Source organism: Ctenopharyngodon idella, chromosome 21, assembly GCF_019924925.1.
Source record: "Ctenopharyngodon idella isolate HZGC_01 chromosome 21, HZGC01, whole genome shotgun sequence".
Classification (NCBI taxonomy): domain Eukaryota; kingdom Metazoa; phylum Chordata; class Actinopteri; order Cypriniformes; family Xenocyprididae; genus Ctenopharyngodon; species Ctenopharyngodon idella.
In genome coordinates, this window is record NC_067240.1 from 22,013,529 (window position 1) to 22,034,887 (window position 21,359).

General features: G+C 37.8%; 1 protein-coding gene across 4 annotated transcripts in view; it reads left to right on the forward strand.

Annotated features, from left to right (window-relative positions):
• The window catches only part of klf8 (Kruppel-like factor 8), a 71,078-nt gene that overhangs the window by 9,882 nt on the left and 39,837 nt on the right, over positions 1-21,359 (forward strand). The window contains exon 1 of one of the 4 annotated variants that reach the window (XM_051876791.1): positions 11,466-12,400. The exons of the other annotated variants lie outside the window; for them this stretch is intronic. Coding sequence (XP_051732751.1) covers positions 12,239-12,400 — 162 coding nt within the window. The 5' untranslated portion in view covers positions 11,466-12,238. Of the gene's footprint in view, positions 1-11,465; positions 12,401-21,359 lie in introns of those variants that run through there. 4 annotated transcript variants of the gene reach the window in all.

The following is a 21,359-nucleotide window of genomic DNA, read 5'->3' on the forward strand; positions in this document are numbered from 1 at the left end:
TTTAATATCTGAGCTGCTGGGTGATTACTTCACTCCTGTGCATGCGTCTCTAAGCCCGTTATCCAAAAGCCTCCTAACAATAATGCTAGTGCATTTGAAATACTTGTGCAACTTGTGACAAAGTCAGTATGTGGCACATCCGTCACCGTCGTCGCTTATCTGCAGTGCTGTTTTAAAGCTGTAAAGGCAGGAAGGAAGCGCGCCGAATGCAGCTTACTGGAGAGACACCATCTTAGCTGATTTCTTAAAGGGACAGCACATTGAATTTGCATGGGATGAATAAATTGTTGTTGCTGCTCTCTAATTCTATATTCTATTGGCTTTTGTCATCCGCTCTCAGTTATTAAAGGGCTTAATGTCAATGTGTTGCCGGTAATGCATTGCCTAATAAGAGACTGCAGCTTGTACTCAACTAGGACTGTCTGTAGGCTACTGAAAACTGTCATGAACATCCCATGACAAGGAGAGGGTCACATTTGTAGTGTACATTTGTAACTGTGTTTTATTTGTTTTTGTTGTACAAAAGTAAGGACTGGAACATTTAAAGGGTAATACTGATATCTAGAGCTGCTATAATGCCTGTTACTATCACAAATGAATGAATGGCCATTTATATGTGATAGCCAACAGTCATTATTCAGAAATATAAACTATTTCACAGCAGAATGCAGTGATTGGCCAATCACAATCAAGTATTCTAGAGAGCTGTGTAATAAAAAAAATAAAAATAATAATAATAAATAAATATATATATATATATATATATATAAAGGAATTCAATATTAGAAAATAAGGTGTACCTTATTTTAATAGTATACACATAATTACTGAATATTTGCAAAGAAAAAAAATCTGATCATCTCAAAGTGTCCAAATATCTTACAAAACTCAGCAAGGCCAATATATTGATCCATCACTACAAAGGTGTATTGTTAAGGTAAATGGTAATAATGGTTCTCAAGTTAATGGTTAGTTATATAGCAATACCCTGGACAACAGTCATTGATGAGATTTGACTGCAGAATGATTGGCCAGTCAGAATCGAGTAGAGAGTTTATTCATTTATTAAAAGAAAAATCATCCAGCTTATTGGATATAATAAGCTTGGAAACCATATAATAAGTTTGGAACCGAATATCTTGCAATCTGCCGATATATTGATCCATCTCTACAAAGATGCATTGTTAATGTATTGCATGCTTTAATCTACTCTGTAGAGCAACCATAAGTATAAAAGACATCATTAATGTAATTTTAAAACATCTTTTGCCTTTAATATCTTACGTTGGCATGTTCTGGAATTGAGCTCATTCACTGGAGCAGTGTCTTCTGCAGGAGCTGTTATTGAAGGAGTCAGGGAGGTGAGTGGACTGAGGCATTATCATTGGAGGAACAGAGAGTGCTCTGGGCGTGCCAGACAGCTGGTAATCATTAACATCTGTGGACAAACTTTGGTCAAAGTGGTTAAACACTCATCTACCCTCTGTAAGTCTCAGCCTGGGTTTTGTCAGGGTGACATCGTTTCAGGAGGGTGTTCTAGGTTGAGGCATCCATTGGCAGCCTAATCAAGCCAGCTAGCCATGGGGTGATGTAAAGTGTATCTGTTTTTAGGAGTTGAGACAGTTAGGGACTGTCACTGTCCTAGAGCACAGTTATTTTTAGAAGAAGGGTGCAGTCGGCCCTGGGTGTGACTGAGGTTGTGTTTTTGCAGGGTGGCTGTGGTGCACGCCTAGCAGTTCCTCTCACTCCCTGTCTTAAATTGCCTCTCATGGTATTGACTGCACTTTAGTGTCACACCCTTAACCTGTCCTAAAGCTTTAGCTCTAAAAGTGCAACACAAATTAGTCAGTGTTCTGTTTTGTATAAACTTGATTCAGTATTGTGTAAAGTAGTCCACTTCCTCCTTAGATATTTCAGGTAAGTCAACAAAATGGTGTAATCATCACATGCTTTGTTGACCATTGCCCCCCTTTTAAAAGCCCATTGTCTCTGCTCTATTCTCAATAATGCTAAACCATATGAAGTTTGCGCTTCTGGCACCTTCAGTTTAGGCCTTATTCTGAACACAGTGTGTGAATACAGATACAGCTGGGACAGTCCTAGCATGTCTTTTATGATCCACTAATACAAGGTCATAAAAGACTCTCACACTCAGTCAGGTGTAAAATCTCTTTATATTCTTACACCCTGCAGACTAGGGTCAACATTACACCTGCAGATCTGAAGTTCTTACTGTTGTTCATTGGTTTGCAGTTGTGGATACATGAAGGATGAGTAGTTAATCATTTTTGGTAAAATAGAAATAGTCTTTTGCAGTTTTAATTATTGATAAGTGAAAACTTTTTTTTAATATAAAGCTTGTATTTTAGTGAACAGTCTTGGGATTTAGACTTGTTTAGCATTTCTACTTCTGGTTAGGGACCACAGTCCTGTCTCACTGTCACTTTTTTTCAAGAAAGTTTGAACATAAACATTATGTTGAAAGAATGTAGTACCATTTAAGCGCAAAGTATGCACAGTTGAATGCACAGCCTTTCAAGCTATATTTTGTATACGATTTGATAGCGTGCATGAACAGGTGGTCAACACGTGCAGACTAGAAAGTTTCATCCTTGTCCAGTGTCTTTTTCTCCAAAAGTTCTGAGTGATGAAAATGTTTTGTTCTCGTTTAAACTAGAGTTGCCAGTATCTTTTAACCCTCTCACACAACACATGCTCTTCAACATCATCTGCTGTTGCCGTCTCCAGTACTCTGTATTCTCTGTTTCTTTTCTGACTGAAACTGGTCTGGGCCAGTTTTGCCACCTTTTGGACTAAAACTAATTAGTGAACCCCCCCCCCCCAACCAAAAAAAACCAAAAAACAAAACAAAAAAACCCAAACAAATTCAAGGTGCATGTGCGCATACAAAGTATGCAGGATTAGAAAAATCAGTCTGCACGTGTACTGTGCTGATGACGAAATTAGTTTCTCGCACCCTGTACGTATACCCTAGTGTACATGTAAAAAACAAAGTATGCTTTGGGCTTTAATTGATAATAATGCGAGTTAATTGGCACCGATAACCGATTGCTGGAAAAATCTTTTTCGTCAAAAATCCATACCGTTTAACTATGTTCCGTCCATTGCTGGAGCGGCTGAGAAGGGTCCGCTGTCATTATACAGTAGCCTACGAGAGTGGCCTCTAGAGGCGAAATTTCTGATGACTTGTGGAGTTTTTGATGCGTGAGACTGCGCTGCATAGAGTGGTACACTTCAGATGCAGATTTAAAACATAGACAATGAAACGGTATGTATACAGTACCCTTTGTTGACTAGATGCTGCATTAGTAGAGAAAGAACAGCAGTATATTTGACGTATAAAGCGACGTTACGTCACGAAAGTGCGGACTCGTAGGAAGGCCGTGAGTGTTTAGGGTGCCATTTGGGACAGGGCCTCACACTGCCCTTAACGTTCCGTGCCGGAGCACGCTTACGTCATATACGATGCAACTTTTTGAATGGAAGAAAACAGGAAGAAAGGCACTTTCGCTAATATACTGCCTAATATAGGCTATTTATAATTTATGCCGCGCAGCGATTTTCACTAGCATGTATCAGGATTATTACGAAGGCAGCCGACGTTAATGGAGGAATTTGCAGCTTTACTGGCAAACTACAATTCCTGTTCATCAATAAGGTGAGATCCAGACCCGTTATAAACCCAAATACTCTCGAATTAAGTAGCATGAATTGATAAGCGTACTATCAAAGTAGTAATAAAGATGTTTGCCGTCGTAATGATGACAGTAGTGGCAGTGGCGTAGCAAGTCAGCCCCAGGCGCATATGCAAAACTTTGTTACTGGCCCCCCTCGGTTTCGCGGAGGGGGGTGGGGTGGGGGGTAGGAGGTAGGATGCGTTTTATGTGAATGAGTCCCAGGACTTTAATATGAATAAGATATTATCACTTTAAAATTTGCGGTCAAACGCGCTCGGGCACGGTTCAGAGCGCCTTGTGCGAGTACAACCCTGACATGCAAGCCCGACCCAAATGTTTAATGTTACGATTGTTACCATCTATGTGCATTAGTTTATGTCCAGCTGGTGACTTTTATGCATTCGTTAGCCAGCGAAGCATATTTAAAGCTAGTGACATGAGAAAGCAGATTGACAGAAACATAAATCAGAAACATGTCCGATTTCAGCTCTGTAAAATTCAAACATACGGACGGTGCGCAGCTATGCCGGTTTCACACTGCAAGCGTAAGCAGCACGTATTTTTTTCGTTTTCGGCGTGCATGTTAATCAGTGAGTGCATTCACACCAGCAGCAGGAGCAGCGCGTAAGCAGCAGTGAAGCGGGGGTATCGGCGCCGAGTCTATTTTTGCTGCGCTGCTGACACTCAATTAAAGTGAATGTACACTTTTGATGGACAAAATAAATATAATTTCAATGCACAGAACAATTAACTGTGTTAATTCTAATGCCTGATCTGATATGTAATGATTCATGTACAATCAGATGTTCTTTCACTAATTTGTCTGTCATTAAATCAAACAAGTGACTAAACGGTCAACTTCACGTTGTTTCTCTTAGTAGGATGAAAATAATCAGTTATTTAAACGGTGATTAAATTATATATAGTTACATCGCGTTTGCGCTGTTAGTTATGAAAGCATTTGTTAGTTTGCAGTAGCAATGATGAGATCACTGCTTTCCTGCGCTCAACAACATGTCTGTGATCGGCTACAATGTTCATCACTGCAACCTTTTATGCCAACGATCTAAATATAATGCCGTAGATCTAAATGTATTGCAACACTTTTCACGATTAGTTAACCTTGAAAGCTGTAATAGTAAAAACGCGCTAAAAGTTTATGGGAGAGTAATAAGCTATTTCAAATGGAAAGATGTTAGCCAATCACAGCAGTGGGCGTTTACACCGAAGTCTCACAGCAGACACGCCCCTTAAAACAGGGCGTTCAAATAAGAGGACTAAAATCAAAGTAGGAAAAAATTTCTTTTATTTCTAAATTATAACAATTTTTGATGTAAAAAGCATACTAACATTATAAGTGCACCCCAGGAAACATTATAAAACAAAACAAAGCAGTTCATGACCCCTTTAAATTACATAAGGCTGGAAATTAGCTACATGTAGGCTGGAATATTGTGCATTTTTCAGCAAAATGTTTGTCTTTCTGTGGCTTTAATATAGTCTGTATTAATAGTGGAGGCAAATGCTTAAGAGACTATGATTGGATCATTATTGCAGTGACTATTATGTTTCTAATGGCTCGTTTCCACTGAGCGGTATGGTTCGGTTCGGTACAGTACGGTACGCAATTTTTGCTGTTTCTATTGTCAAAAGTTGTGAATGGTACCCTAATTCCGAACCGTACCGTACCACTTTTTTGGGACCCTTCCGTTGGGGTACCAAGCACGATAGTACCGTACCAAAAGGGTGGAGCTACACTCTGCAGAACGTTGACTGGTTGACAGAGAATCGTCACTTGCGCGTGCTACAAGGGGAATGACAACACGAGGCGCCACACAAATGTGGTCCAGGCAACGCGTGTATTGATTATCTTCACTTCATGTAGGCTATATAACAAAACAAAATATAAAACACAACCCTGCCTCTTTTCGTTTTCATTTAAAAAATATGAAACCTATTAATGTGTGGTTCAGGCAATATGTGCATATGTACTCTGATTATCTTCACTGTATATGTAGCCTATAATAAAATGAAATAAGACAAAACAATCCTCTCTTTTTGTTAAAAGTCAGTTTTAATTATCAATAATAACCATTATATAAGTATAAAGTATGAGAAGCTGTACAATAAGAAATAAAGACAAGCAAACAATTCAGTCAAACGTACAAAGTCAGCGCTCTAGTACAACGGTAAAGTTAAATAAATATATAAAGTTATGAAATTTCACTTTGCCCTCAGCCAAAATGATTTTCCCGGGAACAAATTATAAATTCATGAGACCAAAGATTGCCCGTTATACACAAGATGAATGATATCTCTTTTTTAACCACTACAGAGACATCTGAGTCAGCGGCAAATGTCAGAAGGACTAGCCGAGGTACAGCTGTGCTCGGCGGGGGTACATTAGCACTGAGCGCCCGGCGATCGCCTGGATCTCACAACTCCGACAACGTCAGATCAAATTTTCAAATAGGCGCTATCTTTATAAATAAACCACATATTTGAGCTTTAAACAACTACATTCCTGCCTGGTTTTCTCCTCGCTTCTCCGCTATTGACGCTTGCTGGTAGGTGCTGCTGCATGGACGTCTGAACTTTGCGTACTTGGTATTGTGAAACGCCTGGTCATGTTGGTGTGCAGCAAGCAAAGCTTGTCTTCTTCTTGTGACAGACAGCCTCAAGCCGAGAAGCAAGAACAAGATCTGCTGTATCCATTGTTGTTTACGGTGTTGTTTTCTTCTTCACGCGAGAATGACGTCGATCACTACTTTCCAGCTACACCAGGCCTATCAAGTAAGGGTACTGTTGGCGGTGGAAACGCAAGCCTGATCAGGGTGTACCATTCCGAACCGTACCGAACTGTACTGAACTGAACCGTACCGCTCAGTGGAAACGAGCCATAACATGTTATATGTTTGGCAACTGGTCTTCTAACCCTAACTGATGAAACTTTTCATTTCTTAAACAATCATGTAGGAAGACGTATCATGGCCATGTTCCAGGATGACAAAGCCAAGATTTATCAGGCTGAAACTGCAAAAGAATGGTTGGGAGGGAGCATGAAGAATCATTTTCACACATGAATTGGCACCTCTGAGTCCAGACCTTAAATTCATTGAAAGTCTTTTGGGATGTGCTGGAGTAGACTTTACAGAGTGCTTGATTCTTGCGTTGTCAGTACAAGATCTTGACCAAAAATTGGATGCATCTCTTGATGGAAATAACATCACAGCATTTATTTCCATCAAGAGATGCATCAATTTTTGGTCAAGATCTTGTATTGACAATGCAAGAGTCGAGAATTTTGTAAAGTCTACTCAAGCACATCCCAAAGTCTTTCAATGAATCTGGTTCAGTACTTTTTTTTTTTTAATTTTTGTAATAAAGTTCAGCAATATTTTACTTTGAGTGTTATGTTTATCATCATTTAGTATTCAATTTAAAAATGGTCAGTTGATTAATTGGCTATCGGCCAGTGTGGTCCAACCTAGTTGGACTCTTGTTCTTGTTTTTCAGTAAAATCCACTATTGGTTGACCATTTTTTGTACATAATATTTAACATATCTGTGTTAGCATTTAGCATAGTACATGAACAACATCATACAAAGAAACAATTCTTTAGCCTGCTGACAGTTTTTATGAGGGTTTTAGGCTTAGGATTGTTTTATATTCTTGAGAAAAGGAAACCTTATATTCTCAAGGAAATCACAAATGAATCAGCCCTCTATGCCATCTGTAGAAATGACAGTTTGTTAAATGCAATAATCCAGGCCTAGCTCCAAAAATGAATTTTAGGACCATTGACTTCAATATTACCATCTGCCCCTTTATTTAGTTCTGTTTCTCGTCATTTTGGTTTCTAATAAGTCTATATTTTACACTAATATCCACCATTTTCAGCTCACTGACTGTGTACATGTTACATTATTTTACTAAAAGACCTCAGGATTGAGTTGGTGAACAAAGTGGATATATTTGAGCTTGTTTTTGGTCCTCCACTTTTAACATTGCAATGAAGCAGTTCACAATCCATTTTACTTCCATAATATATTATAACGTATATGAAAAATAAATTTGGAGAGGAAAAGGAAAGTTGTTTCAGAGGTCGGAAATATATTACTTTTTGCAATAACACAATATGACCAGGAACATAAATTAAGAAAGTAAACGAGGGTGAACCAGTACCGATACTAGTATTACAGATAGTTGTAGTAGTACATCTGTTTACTAAAAGAATTAAGACATCTAATATAATTCATATTCTTTTTGTCTCTCAACCCAATATTTTTTAAAAATTACAAATGCAGTGAAAATACAGGTTTCGTTATCGCCAAATACCAAAAATAAAAGTATTGTTACTGTGGTTCTGGAAAAAGTGGTATTGGTGCATCCCTAAAAGTAAATAAGATAAATTTTAATTTCATGTTGCTTTAAAATAAAAATAAGATCAAGTTCAGCTAAAGCCTCTGAGAATGTTCTGGACTTTTTGGAGGTTGTGTATATTGCTGGTGGTGGAAGAAACAAACGTACCTTTGATGTAATCAAGGAATTTTTTATTTTTTATTTTTTATTTTTTTTTAACTTTGGGAGCTGCCCGAAAAGTATTCGGTTGTTCGAGAGAGCAGAGGAAGTGATGCTGGAAGGAAAAATAAGACTTGTAAAGAGAGGTTAAAGGGGACTTGCAGCATTATGGAGTTTAGCTCCCAGATCTAAAGGAAGTAAACCAATTTAGAGGTGAGGTTTTGGATGAGTGGGGGCTCTGGGGTGTATTTGTGTGTATGGTACGGGACTGTAAGGATATTGTCCGTGTCTCCCCAGATTAGAGCCGATGTGACAGAATGACCCCCTACCATTGCAGCACAATCATTAACCAGGGAAAGAATCCCGTCCCCATAGCAACCCCTGCAGTTCTGCCAAACTGTCTGCAGTGAAAAAAAAAGGGAGCGGGGGTGGGGTGCTCAGGGTGGGGAGGGTGTGTCTCAGTGTGTTTGTGACTATTGATGTTGGAAACAGCATGTAAGCCATTGCTCAGAATGAGAAAATTATGTGATTTGGAAAACTAGATGCGAACCTTTGTTTGTGTAGCCCCATTTAAACACATGCAAATGCTGGACATTTGCATTAGCCTTTTACTGTCGCATAATTATAAGGAGCGAGGCGAAAATGTGTCTGTCTCGACCAGATTCTTCCAGGGAAGTAAAGGCTATCCGCTCAGATGTACTTTGGGAATTGCAGCTTGCCCCTATACCTTTTAAAGTTGACATCACCAGCTCTCTCTTGCTTTGTTTTTCTATCTCGATGCAGCTCTGCAGCAGAGATTAGCTGCCCTACAAAAAGATAGAAACTTCTTCCTTCCTGTCTTCGGTGCTCATCTGCTTCACATACATTAAATGGCTTGAGACGAGGTGAAACATTGAGGTTTGCACATTGACACATTTGAGTGTAGCATCATGTGAAGAAACTTTATTTGTGCTGGTATGCAGGACAGACCTTTCTTTTTTGAGGAAATGAACTGGAGGTAGAGAAATGAGCAGGTTTAGACTATAGTGTGTGTGTGTGTGTGTGTGTGTGTGTGTGTGCATGTGTTTTAGGGTGGGGAGGGCTATGAGAAGTAGCAGCAGAGTTTGCGTCAGAAGGGTGTGGTGAGATAAGGGCAAGTTCACTGCTATGGTAACTGTGCCAGCCATGAAGAGAAAGTCCTACATGCATGTTTGTTTGAATTTATTTGGAGCCAATATACACTCCTAGCCATCACTGGTATTCTTAAAGAAACAGTGGACCCAAAAATGACAATTCTGTCATCATTTATTCTTCATTGTGTTGTTTCGAATTCAAACCCATATGATTAGTTTGTTTTTCAGAGGAACACAAAATAAGAATTCTGAAAATTTTGTTTAACCACTCTGTCAAGCTTCAAATAGGACCAAAAACACCCTAAGGCCCTGTTTACACCTGGTGTTAAGATGTGTTTTGGTCGATCGGATCACAAGTGGATGACTCTGAATATAGGTGTAAACAGGGTCTAAAACGTTTTCAGCTTGTCCACTTTCAACCACTTTCAGAGGTAGTTGAAAATTCATTAGACTGAATTGCTTTCGTAGTGTAAATGCTCAAGCACTGTAAAAAATATCCCTTTAAATTTATGGTAAAAAAAAAAAAAAAAACTGGCACCTGTGGTTACCTGAAATTCACCGTAAAAAATACTGTTACAGTGTTTCCATTTTTTACAGGATGCCCTTATATTTTACAACTTATAACCATATATTTCATTAAATATGTTAATATGCCTACTTTAAGTACAAAAATCTTCCTTTTTACCTTTAAATGTATCGATAACCACCACAATAAAATAGGTGGTACAGTAGAAAGCTTTGCGGCTATCAGAGCTAAGGTAGGAAATCGAAAATCGATTTCAGTTCTGGAATTGTGTACTTAAAATTTCGATTTTGCTTATCAATTTCTGTGTGTGAAAGAGAACTCAATTCAGCATGTCCGTGCTGTTTTCTGTGCTGGGAACATTCAGAGCGTGCACACAGAAAGCTGCCTCTCATATAGTGCATGAATACTGAATTGATTCCTCTTTCGTGGCTTCTTGCACTTGAACGGACAAATACACACAAAATTATGTCAAAATATCCTCGTAAACACAGTTGGTTATATCTTAAGTGAACGTAAACAGTTGAAAGAAAATGCATGTCTAACAGATAGGGGTGTAACACTGATATAGATTGATACATCGATTACATGTCTAAAGATACAATGTATTGATGCATTGCATAAAAAATCGCGTAAATATTGATACATTTACACATTGTATTACATATTTACACTCTCCGCTTTTTCACGCAATGTCAATCTAGGCATTTTCTACAACGTGTGCATTCTGATTTAAACTAGCTTTCAGAGCTTGTGAAAGATGCTCGGGACAGTTGATGGAGCTGTCACTTCATCTGTTGCTCATTGCAGAAAGACACAAAAGAGCAACAGGCACATATCTCAGACAGCTCAAGAATAGGCCACTGAATTCAGTCTTCTTTAACTTATTTTTGTGTTTGTTATCAACAATTGTCATCATGTCTTAAGCTGACATCAGATTACTGATCTCCTGTGTGACTTGAGTTTTTTATTTGTGGGTGTCCCAATCCGTGTGCTGAATGTGAAATTTTGAAATAAATGTTTGTTATATATTTGCATTTGTGAGTTAATAAAAATGTAACTGGTTGTGTAAAATAGGCACATACTATCATAATATCGATATATTGATCGATATACCCCTGAATTAGGGTTGAGCATTTCAAGCAAAAATAGTTGATGATCCCTGGGAATTATTTGATTATTATTAAGTTTGATAATTATTATTCTTAATTAAAAACACAACAACAAAACAGTACAATGATAAACACGCTTAAATAGGCACTTTTACATTTCGCTTTGAAACCAAATCTTCCGTCGTCGTCTTGTCAGTCGAGAGTGAGGTGAAATAGGCGAAATGAGGTGAAATCTGACTCCTGCTGCTGATCTGTGCTGCGACTCTCGTTTCTGCTCATGCTGAATTGAGCAGACACGTTTAGTTTTTAATTTGTAGTGTCTGTTATCTAACTGAACTAAATGATTTTTATTACTATAAAAAATCAAAACGATGGTGGGGGGTGGTGCTGCGGTGGCCAAGTGATAATACCGGTGTTCAGCGCAACACTGTTATTATCACTTGCCCACCGTGGCACTGCCCCCCCACCATCGTTTTGATTTTTTATAGTAATAAAAATCATTTAGTTTAACACCGACTATCGCAGCAAGCCTACCTCAAGCCATAATGATTTAGGCTTCCTAAATGCGTTATAACATTGTGAACAGCCCGAGTCACTTATGTGAACATTAATTTTAACATCTCTGATACATGCCACGCAAGTAGTACAGTGTGCATGTGGGACAATGTGTTCTTCTGTTGTCTGAGAGTTGATTGACAGCTTTTAGGTGTGTTATTGGCAGCGTGAGCCACCCTCTGGTTACATGAACGTGTCACCACCGCATCAGCACCGAAAACATGGGGAATTTTTTAAAGACAATAATCGCACAACCTATTCAATATTCTATAATTAAATCAACTAATTGAATATTCGAAAATCGTGAAATGTCCCTACCCTGAATCAAGTCGTATTGTAATCATGTCGCAGAATTTTTTGAGGTATCAGCAAATATCGTATCACTGGCTATAAGAATCGATATTGTATTGTGATGAACCGTCTGATTTACACCTCTAGTAACAGTATATTGGATCCATGCATTCGGTCTGAAAGTGATAGCAGCCTAGTAAACCTGCTGCCGTCTGTGTCATTACTGTTAATCAAGTCAAGTCAAGTCACCTTTATTTATATAGCGCTTTTTACAATGCAGATTGTGTCAAAGCAGCTTTACAGTGATAACTGGTAAATAATTTTGGCTACACAGCAGCTCTTAAAGAAAATGGTGTCATTGACCAGCTTAAATAAATTCAGTATTGATTCAATTGATCTATATATCAGCACTGGAGAAAACAGTGATGTCGTCGTCCAGCTCAGTTCAGTTCGCATACAATGGTGTCAATGCAGGCAGATCAAAAACATTGTTGAATATCAATTGTCAAGTGTCCCCAACTAAGCAAGCCAGAGGAGACAGCGGCAAGGAACCCAAACTCCATCAGGTGACGTCAGGTGACAAACAGGTAATAAAATGGAGAAAAAAACTTTGAGAAAACAGGCTCAGTCGGGGGGCCAGTTCTCCTCTGGCCAGCAGCGAACAGTGCTTGATTATGATTCAGGCTGTGTTACAGGTCCTAAGTCTGATTGGGATTGCAAGAGTCAAAATATTTAATCCAGTTCCATCTGGTTGAAGATCGTATTCATCACACTGGTATGGGACGGTTTGTTGGGGATCTGTGCCACTGGCTGTTGTGCCGGTGAGGCCTTCACAGGGGATAATCTAGGTGACACAATCTCTGCTGACACTTCAGGGCTGCGTTGTTGTCGTGTTTAGGCGCAGGTCCTCAATCTGACCTGGATACAGCCCGGATCCGGCTGAATACGGTAAACCTCGGGTTAAACAGAGAGACTAATATAAGCGTGAATGCCAATCAAAGGACAAAAGAAAATCACTCACTGATATTAACTGAATAACTTTTGTAACTTAATAAGGATTAATCTATATTTTATTTATATAAAAAACTAAGCAGTGTTATTTTACATTTGATTTCAATTTCTGAACTTTGTTCACTTTTTATTAGTATTTATTTGTACTATTGTTAATTTGCCTATTTGTTCTTATTGTATTAGCAACTGACTGTATACTTGTCTTTAATAATGTTTGAAATTTATATTTGTTAGTCTAGTTTATTAGTTGTTCTTTAGGCTGCTGATTTTTGTTCATGGTATTCAGCTGCAACAGAATGTTTTGCAAAAAGACAGAATAAATATATTTTATATCAGTGTTTAACTTTTTTTTTTTTTTTTTTTTACCATGTTGGAATCGAAACTGGGAATCGAAAAGAATCGGAATTGATAAGTAGAATCGGAATTGGAATCGAAATTGCTAAAATTCAAACGATACCCAACCCTAATCAGAGCTGAAACGAAAACTGCTGTTCTCTGTATGTTTTTCCATTGCCCATACATTTACCTACCCAAAGACACTCCCCTTAAAGAAATCAGGACCGAAGTGGTTGAAAGTGGACAAAAGGGACGTATTAAAACAGTAGGTGTAAACGGGTCTCCTGTGGTGAAAATTCACCTATGAGATTAAAGGCTAAAAATACACATGAGAAAATAATATTTCTCTTGCACTCCCTCATCTACTTGTGATTTGATCAACCAAAACACATCTTAATACCAGGTGTAAACCAGGCTTAAAAGTAGCACTGCATTCCAAGTCTTCTGAAGCCATATAATAGTTTTGTGTGATAAACACACCAAAATTCACTTATATTTCCCCTCCGCCCAATGAATTGCACAGGTCTTTTGGACTGCAAAATGGAGTGCTAATGCTATTTAACACCATTTGCAATAATTTGTTGCATGTTTTGTGGCCAAACCTCATTGACATCAATGACGCCATGTTTGATTTGAGAGCTACTGTGGAGATGTTCAGTAAATAATGGATTCAAGTTTGGTGTTCATCACACAGATCTATCATATGGCTTCAAAACACATTAGCATACAAGTCGTGAATTTTCAAAGTAGTAAATAATAACAGGATTTACATCTTTGCGTAAAGAGTACCTGAAAACCATACTTGAGTAAAAGTAAAGATACCTTACAGCGAAAAATTACTCCATTACAAGTTACAAGTCACCAATTCCAATATGAATCGAGTAAAAGTCTGATTTTAACAGTACTTAAGTATTTTACTCATACTGAATATAGGCCCAAGATGCACTAGTCCTCAACACCTGAGACATGACAGTGAAAATAAGAAACAATTGATTTGTAAGATGAGAAATCATGTTTATTTTCTAAAATCAAAATGAAACTGAACACCTCAATATTGCAATAAATCAAGGTTGACAAAACAGCCTCTTAAATGTCTACAAACTCTCAAGTCCCAGTTAAGCCCAAGTGCACAAAAAGGTCATACGTAAACCAATATCCTTCATAAAGGTCTTGTCAATATAGCAGATAAATACAATAATGTTAAGTAAAATGAACTAGTCAAAGTCTACTTGCGCTAGATGTGCTGGTTTTGTCCTCATCACCAGCTGCAGTCATGACCTCATCTCCTAAATCAAACACCTACGATTCAGCAACTACCTGCTAATTCACTCGCATTCACATAAAGTAGCCTTGTTGACAAGTTTGGGTGAGTAAAGGCAAATCGCACAAGATATAGTACCTTCAATGCCCTTAGAAGGCGATATAACTTCTTTATAACAGACAAATACTGCTGCAGAAAAAGTTAGGTGCCATGCAAAATGTAATGTGTAATTGCAATACTCATCACAAATGTATTGGAGTAAAAAGTATATTTACTGTTCAAGTAGAAAGTAAAAGTTGCTAATATCTTTGATACTCAGTACAACTACAAAGTAGCTAAAAAGATACTTAAGTACAGTAACTAATTACATTTTCTCAAATACTTTACACCACTGGTTTAAATGGAGTCAGTTGACCCTTTTTTAGACCTTTTGTAGCCCAGAGTCTTTTGCTATAGTCATCCAGTTGGCCTTGACCTAATCAGGTGATTATCTATTGGTCTCAACTCTCACCTCAAAAACTCCTTCGTTTCTCTTTTCAGTGCTCGCTTCCTCGCATTTTATTCCCCAGCAGACTCCTCTAAAGCAGGGCCTCAGTTGCACACAGCCCTTTTGTTCCAGCACGACTTCTGTACGTGAGGGTGACATGACTCTGTCTCACACATCTTGCAGAAGAGGAAGGGTGGAGTTTTAGGCAGCCAAGAGAAGAGACTTCACTCAAGGCCAGCTTTAGTCTCTGCTTTGGGGTGACAGAGGCCTAAAGAGACCTTGTACTGAATCTAACAACTTCCTATTTTTGTAATCATAACCCATGTGCTGGCCTAAAAGGAATTGGCTGACTTTTTTTTGCATTTTCTATGTTGTTTTTGCTCTGAAAAGTTCTGTGGAATAGATTTAACATGAACCATTGGTCGCTTGACATATCAGTCAAACAACCTCGTCCTGTCTTAAGGTGCAGTAACAATTATTATTGTTTGGTGAATTTCTGCATGCAAAAACTAGTAATTTCAGTAAGAATCCACACAATAAATAGTCCTGATCGTGTCAGGGCAAAACATTTTCCCACTCATATTTTGCGATTTGTTCAAGTTGGCCATGTGGACTCGTCACGATGACCAGCAGACCAGCTGCATTGTTTGAAAGTGACTTCTGCATGAGCTGTTCTTCATACATCGCTACACTTTTGATAGTAGACAATGGACTTTTTCTGCTTGCGAAATTTCACCAAAATTTCACTAATGTAACAGTGCCTTTAGTGGGCAGTGTTGTCTAAAACAAGCTGCAAAGTGGACCAGACTTTATGCCAATTTTCAAATGGTTAGCTATGTAAGACTAATATCAAAGTACTCTTACCATCTGAAACCATCACTGGTACCATAACAGTATACTTTGTAAGGGCATAGTGCTGTAAAGGAGAGAAGCCTGACACATAGGGTGGTCTTTGGCCTAAGTGAGGCAATGTACCTTTAAGAGGCTAAAGGAAAGAACCAGAGGGTAGGACAGAGTCCTTGCACCACAGCTTCTGTTCTGTGTGTGTCACAGAACCCTCTGCCTGCCTATACCCCTTGCAAACCTCATGCAGCTGTGACCTTAAATGTGTATTCTTCCCTTCTGCCTCTTTTCTCTTTCCCTGTCTCCCTCACTCTTTTTTTTTCTCTTCTTTCACTCTTGGACCGATGAGTTGATTACATGGAGGGACGCAGTGACAGCACTGGCTGGTACACAGAACAAGATGTGCCCCAGGCCCCAACAGACTGCATTAAAATTACACTGTTCTGACATAATAAAACAGCAGCGGCCGGCAAACATGTACACACAGATTTGCACATGCATATACCACCATAGACCTTATTTTCTTGACAAAAGAGTAGTACCCCCCACCCCCCTGTCTTCTCCCATGAACACCAAAGGAACATCTCATTTGTTTTTGTAGTCGATCCTCGAGCACCTTATTTGGCAGTGCATGGAGTGAGTGGAGCGACTCTGAGAAAAGAAATGGCAAAGTAAGTTTACTTGTCAGTCAGTTACTCTCTTAGAGGTTGGTTCACTTCACACTCATGCCACAACTTATTTTAGAGCATTGAAGAATTACAGCAAATAGGAAGGGCAATTTAAAATTTGACAACTGCTCAACGTTCTTACATGTAAGAAGAGCTTGCATCCTAGCAAACAAGCATGTATGCATGTATGGAGGCTTAGATACTGTTACTCTACATGAAGATGACAGAGGAGAAAGGTATAAAGGTACAAGACAGAGAGTGAGAATATAAAACAGTTCATAGAAACATTTTTATAGAAACGAGTTTAGATGTAAGTTTTTATATAAGAAAATAGCCTTTAGCCTATGTAACAGCTGTGAACCACGGTTTGCTACTTGCTATTGATAATTTTACTGGACAGAAATGTATACTCCACTGAGTGCAAGAATGAGTCATCATTATTTTTGGTTTGGTATGTTTTCTTTAATATATATTTAATTAATTTTAATTAATTGTATTTTAATTAATACACACTACCGCTCAAACGTTTGGGATCGGTAAGATTTTCAATGTTTTTAAAAGAAGTTTCGTCTGCTCACCAAGGCTGCATTTATTTAATTAAAAATACAGTAAAAACAGTATTGTGAAATATTATCACAATTTAAAATAGCTGTTTTCTATTTGAATATATTTTACAAAGTAATTTATTCCTGTGATGACAAAGCTGAATTTTCAGTGTCATTACTCCAGTCTTCAGTGTCACATGATCCTTCAGAAATAATTCTAACATGCCGATTTGCTGCTCAAGAAACATTTCTTATTATTACACTGCAAAAAATGCTGTTCTTATTTAGAGTTTTTGTCTTGTTTCTAGTCAAAATATCTTAAAAGTTCTTAAATCAAGAAGCATTTTCTTGACAAGTAAAAATTATTTTCTTGTTTTCAGGAAAAATAAGTGAGTTTTTCCTTAAAACAAGCAAAATAATCTGCCAATGGGGTAAGCAAAAAAATCTTATTTCAAACCAAAAATAAACTATATAATCTTGTTTTCAGTTTGGATTAAGATTATTTTGCTTACCCCATTGGCAGATTATTTTGCTTGTTTTAAGGAAAAACTCACTTAATTTTGACTTATTTTTCCTAAAAACAAGAAAATAATTTTTACTTGTCAAGAAAATGCTTCTTGATCTAAGAATTTTTAGATATTTGGACTGGAAACAAGACAAAAAATCTAAGTAAGAACAGCATTTTTTGCAGTGTATTAGTGTTGTAAACAGTTGTGTACTTTTTTTCAATATTCCTTGATGAATAGAAAGAACAGCATTTATCTGAAATACAAAGCTTTTGTAACATTATACACTACCGTTCAAAAGTTTGGGGTCAGTAAGAATGTTTTTTTTTTTTTTTTTTAAATTAATTAAAATAATACTTTTATTCAGCAAAGATGCATTACATCAATCAAAAGTGACAGTAAAGACATTTATAGTGTTACACAATATTATATTTTAAATAAATGCTGTTCTTTTGAACTTTCTATTCATCAAAGAATCCTGAAAAAAAAAAATGTTGCACACAAATATTTGTACAATTGTACACAATAAATGTTTCTTGAGCAGCAAATCAGCATATTAGAATGATTTCTGAAGGATCATGTGACACTGAAGACTGGCGTAATGATGCTGAAAATTCAGCTTTGAACACAGGAATAAATTACTTTTTAAAATATTTTCAAATAGAAAACAGTTATTTTAAATTGTAATAATATTTCACAATATTACTGCTTTTACTGTATTTTTAATTAAATAAATGCAGCCTTGGTGAGCAGACGAAACTTCTTTTAAAAACATTAAAAATCTTACCGATCCCAAACTTTTGAACAGTAGTGTATATAATATATACAATTTTAATTGTATAACTGATAAAAGAAAAAAAAAATCAAGATATATTTTTAAATTTATCTGTTAAATTTTAGTTTACACTAGCATATAGATGCGTCAAAGCTAATAAAAAAGTCTGATATTTTTGCATTGCAACATTCTTCGGCAGATTTAACATAACCCGTTGGTGAATTTACATATCGGTCAAACAGTCTTGTCCTGTTATATGGTGTAAGTAACAATCATTAGGGAAAGATCTTGCTGAAAGGGGGGAAGAAAATAATTATATCTAGAATTTATCTTGATTTTCAAATTTTTCAAATATGAATATGTGAGAACATTCCTTGTTCAAACCAAAGAGTCATATACCACTAGTTTGATCCCTAAACGCAAAAGTGTGTCACATCAATCCAACCAAGCATGTTACCTGAATACCTTTAGAAGAGCTAAGTGCAAAAAAGCACTGTCAGTGGAACTGTGCGAACTAATGATTGGAAAGAAACCTGCAAATTAGTGCAAATGTACACCAAAATGTATACTATACAAAAACAAAAAAGCTTGAACAAGCAAACAAGAGATTTTTTTTCTACTAATTCTGATTAGGTAAAAGGTTAGGCAAAAGTTCTTCACAATGAGGTAATTAGTGTATAATAATCCATGAGTAGGATCATTGGACACAGAATCTCAAATCACTTCCTTTGTATCCTCAAGCTTTGCTGTGCACCATGTCAAAATCTGATCTAAAATCAGTTTCCACTGTCATATTTTCTGTGTTTACTCTGTAGAAGAAAGCTGATATTTTCCCCCTCTCTGGGCTTATGGGCCATTGTGCTAGACTGCAGACCAATGTGTGTGAATGTCAATGTTTATGCGCTGAATGCTCTCTAGACCAACACAGCAAAGTACCCCCGCCTTCTTTTATTTAATCTGTGATCTTAAAGGGTTAGTTCACCCAAAAATGAAAATAATGTCTTTTATTACTTACCCTCATGTTGTTCTACACCCGTAAGACCTTCGTTCATCTTCGGAACACAAATTAAGATATTTTTTGATTAAATCCGATGGCTCAGAGAGGCCTGCATAGACAGCAATGGTACTTCCTCTCTCAAGATCCATAAAGGTACTTAAAACATATTTAAATCACTTCATGTGAGTTTAGTGGTTAAATTAAACCACTAAACTTAGTGGGAGTTTTAATATTATAAAGCGACGAGAATATTTTTGTGCGCCAAAAAAACAAAATAACGACTTTTTAACAATATCTAGTGATGGCCAATTTCAAAACACTGCTCCGGAGCGTTATGAATCTTTTGAGTCGAATTAGTGATTCGGGTCGCGTGTCAAACCACCAAACTGCTGAAATCACGTGACTTTGGCGCTCCAAACCACTGATTCGATTCATAAAGCTCCAAAGCTTCATGGAGCAGTGTTTTGAAATCGGCCATCATTAGATATTGTTAAAAAGTCATTATTTTGTTTTTTTGGCGCACAGAAAATATTCTCATCGCTTTATAATATTAAGGTAGAACCAAATTTGTGTTCCGAAGATGAACGAAGGTCTTATGGGTGTAGAACAACATGAGGGTGAGTAATTAATGACAGAATTTTCATTTTTGGGTGAACTAACCGTTTAAATATGATACTTAATGTAACAAGAGTTTCATTAGTACTTAATTAACAAGAGTTAATGTAGTTGGGTAAGGTCAAAATTGGGAATTTAAGTTTAGTTTCTTGAGTTCTCATTGTGCAATGTGCATGGTTGGGTGAATATCTTCAATAACACTAGTTAGAGCAGTGATATTTCCTTGGTACAATGTTGGGAGATGGTGGTAATGACATATCCTTTTCTATTTTGATACCCATTTATCATAATGGGAAAAGGAGTCTTGGATTGAATTCGATTTTGGACATGGACTCAACAAAAATCTATTAAACTTCAAATTCTTAAATTCCCTCCCACCTCCACTTGTCTCCATCATCCAGAGAAAGGACAAGGTCTAAGAGTGGGGCAGCTCTTGCACTTTGGAATTTGGGCGAAGGTTTTGCTTGTGTACAGTGGTCAGAGAAACTTGTAACACAACAGCAGGGCAGATGGAGAGGCCCTGCCTTCCCTCCCTGCTGTTAGGAAAACTGTCCCACACTGCTCAAACCTCTCAACCACTCCTCCTCCTTGGTGGGGGTGGGGGGTGGGGGGGGTCCAGTTGGACCTAGTCGTGGTATGGAGCATGAGCCAGCGTCCAATCTCGAGTTACACGATTGTGCAATATGCGGCTTTGAACACCCTTTCAGGCCTTCAGAGCTGAAGTCCTTTAGCTTCCTTCTCAGGGCCTCATGCCTAGTAAGTCTCATGGTTTTCGGCCATCAGACTTTTCATTCTCAACAAGAAATAGGGTTTATAATAAGGTTCTGCTGACCTTAGATCCTCTGACACACCCCAGTTTATGGTCAAGTTTGGAGAAGGCTGAGAAGCTCCTGATATTTTTCTGGAAGTGCACAAGAGATGTAATGTTTCATGGCACTAGGGCTGGGTTTGTGCTGCTAACCATTTCTTCAGCAACAACTGGTTTATACCATGTGGGTTGTAGGTTACCTCTTCACCCAACCAAGTTTCGGCACCTCCTTTTAAAATGCTTAACATGATGATGATTGTTAGGTTCAGATAGAATTTCTAAAGTTGTTCAATGAAGGCAATGCATCCTAAATATGAGTACCAAAGTATGACTTTTTTTTTGGGGAAAGAGGGATGGACAGAAGGGTGTGTGTGGTGAGCAACGCAGTCCCATACGGCCAATCTACCCACACCACGCTGAGGCAGGGACTGGTTGCCACAGGGGCTTGGGAGCAACTGAGTGAGAGAGAACGCCATGACCCAGATTGTGATGGTTCTCTTTTCCTCTCACCCTCCACCCCCATTCATTCTCTGTCTCTTCACATCTTTCTCGTTCTTTCATTTTTTTTACTTGTTTCTCTGCTATCCTCTCTACTTTATGCTTTCCTCTCTCTAATCCTTGATGTTCCCTCTCTCTGTAATGAGAGCCCCCTCCTCTCTCCATAACTTCCTGCTGGGGCATAGAGGGACTGGGG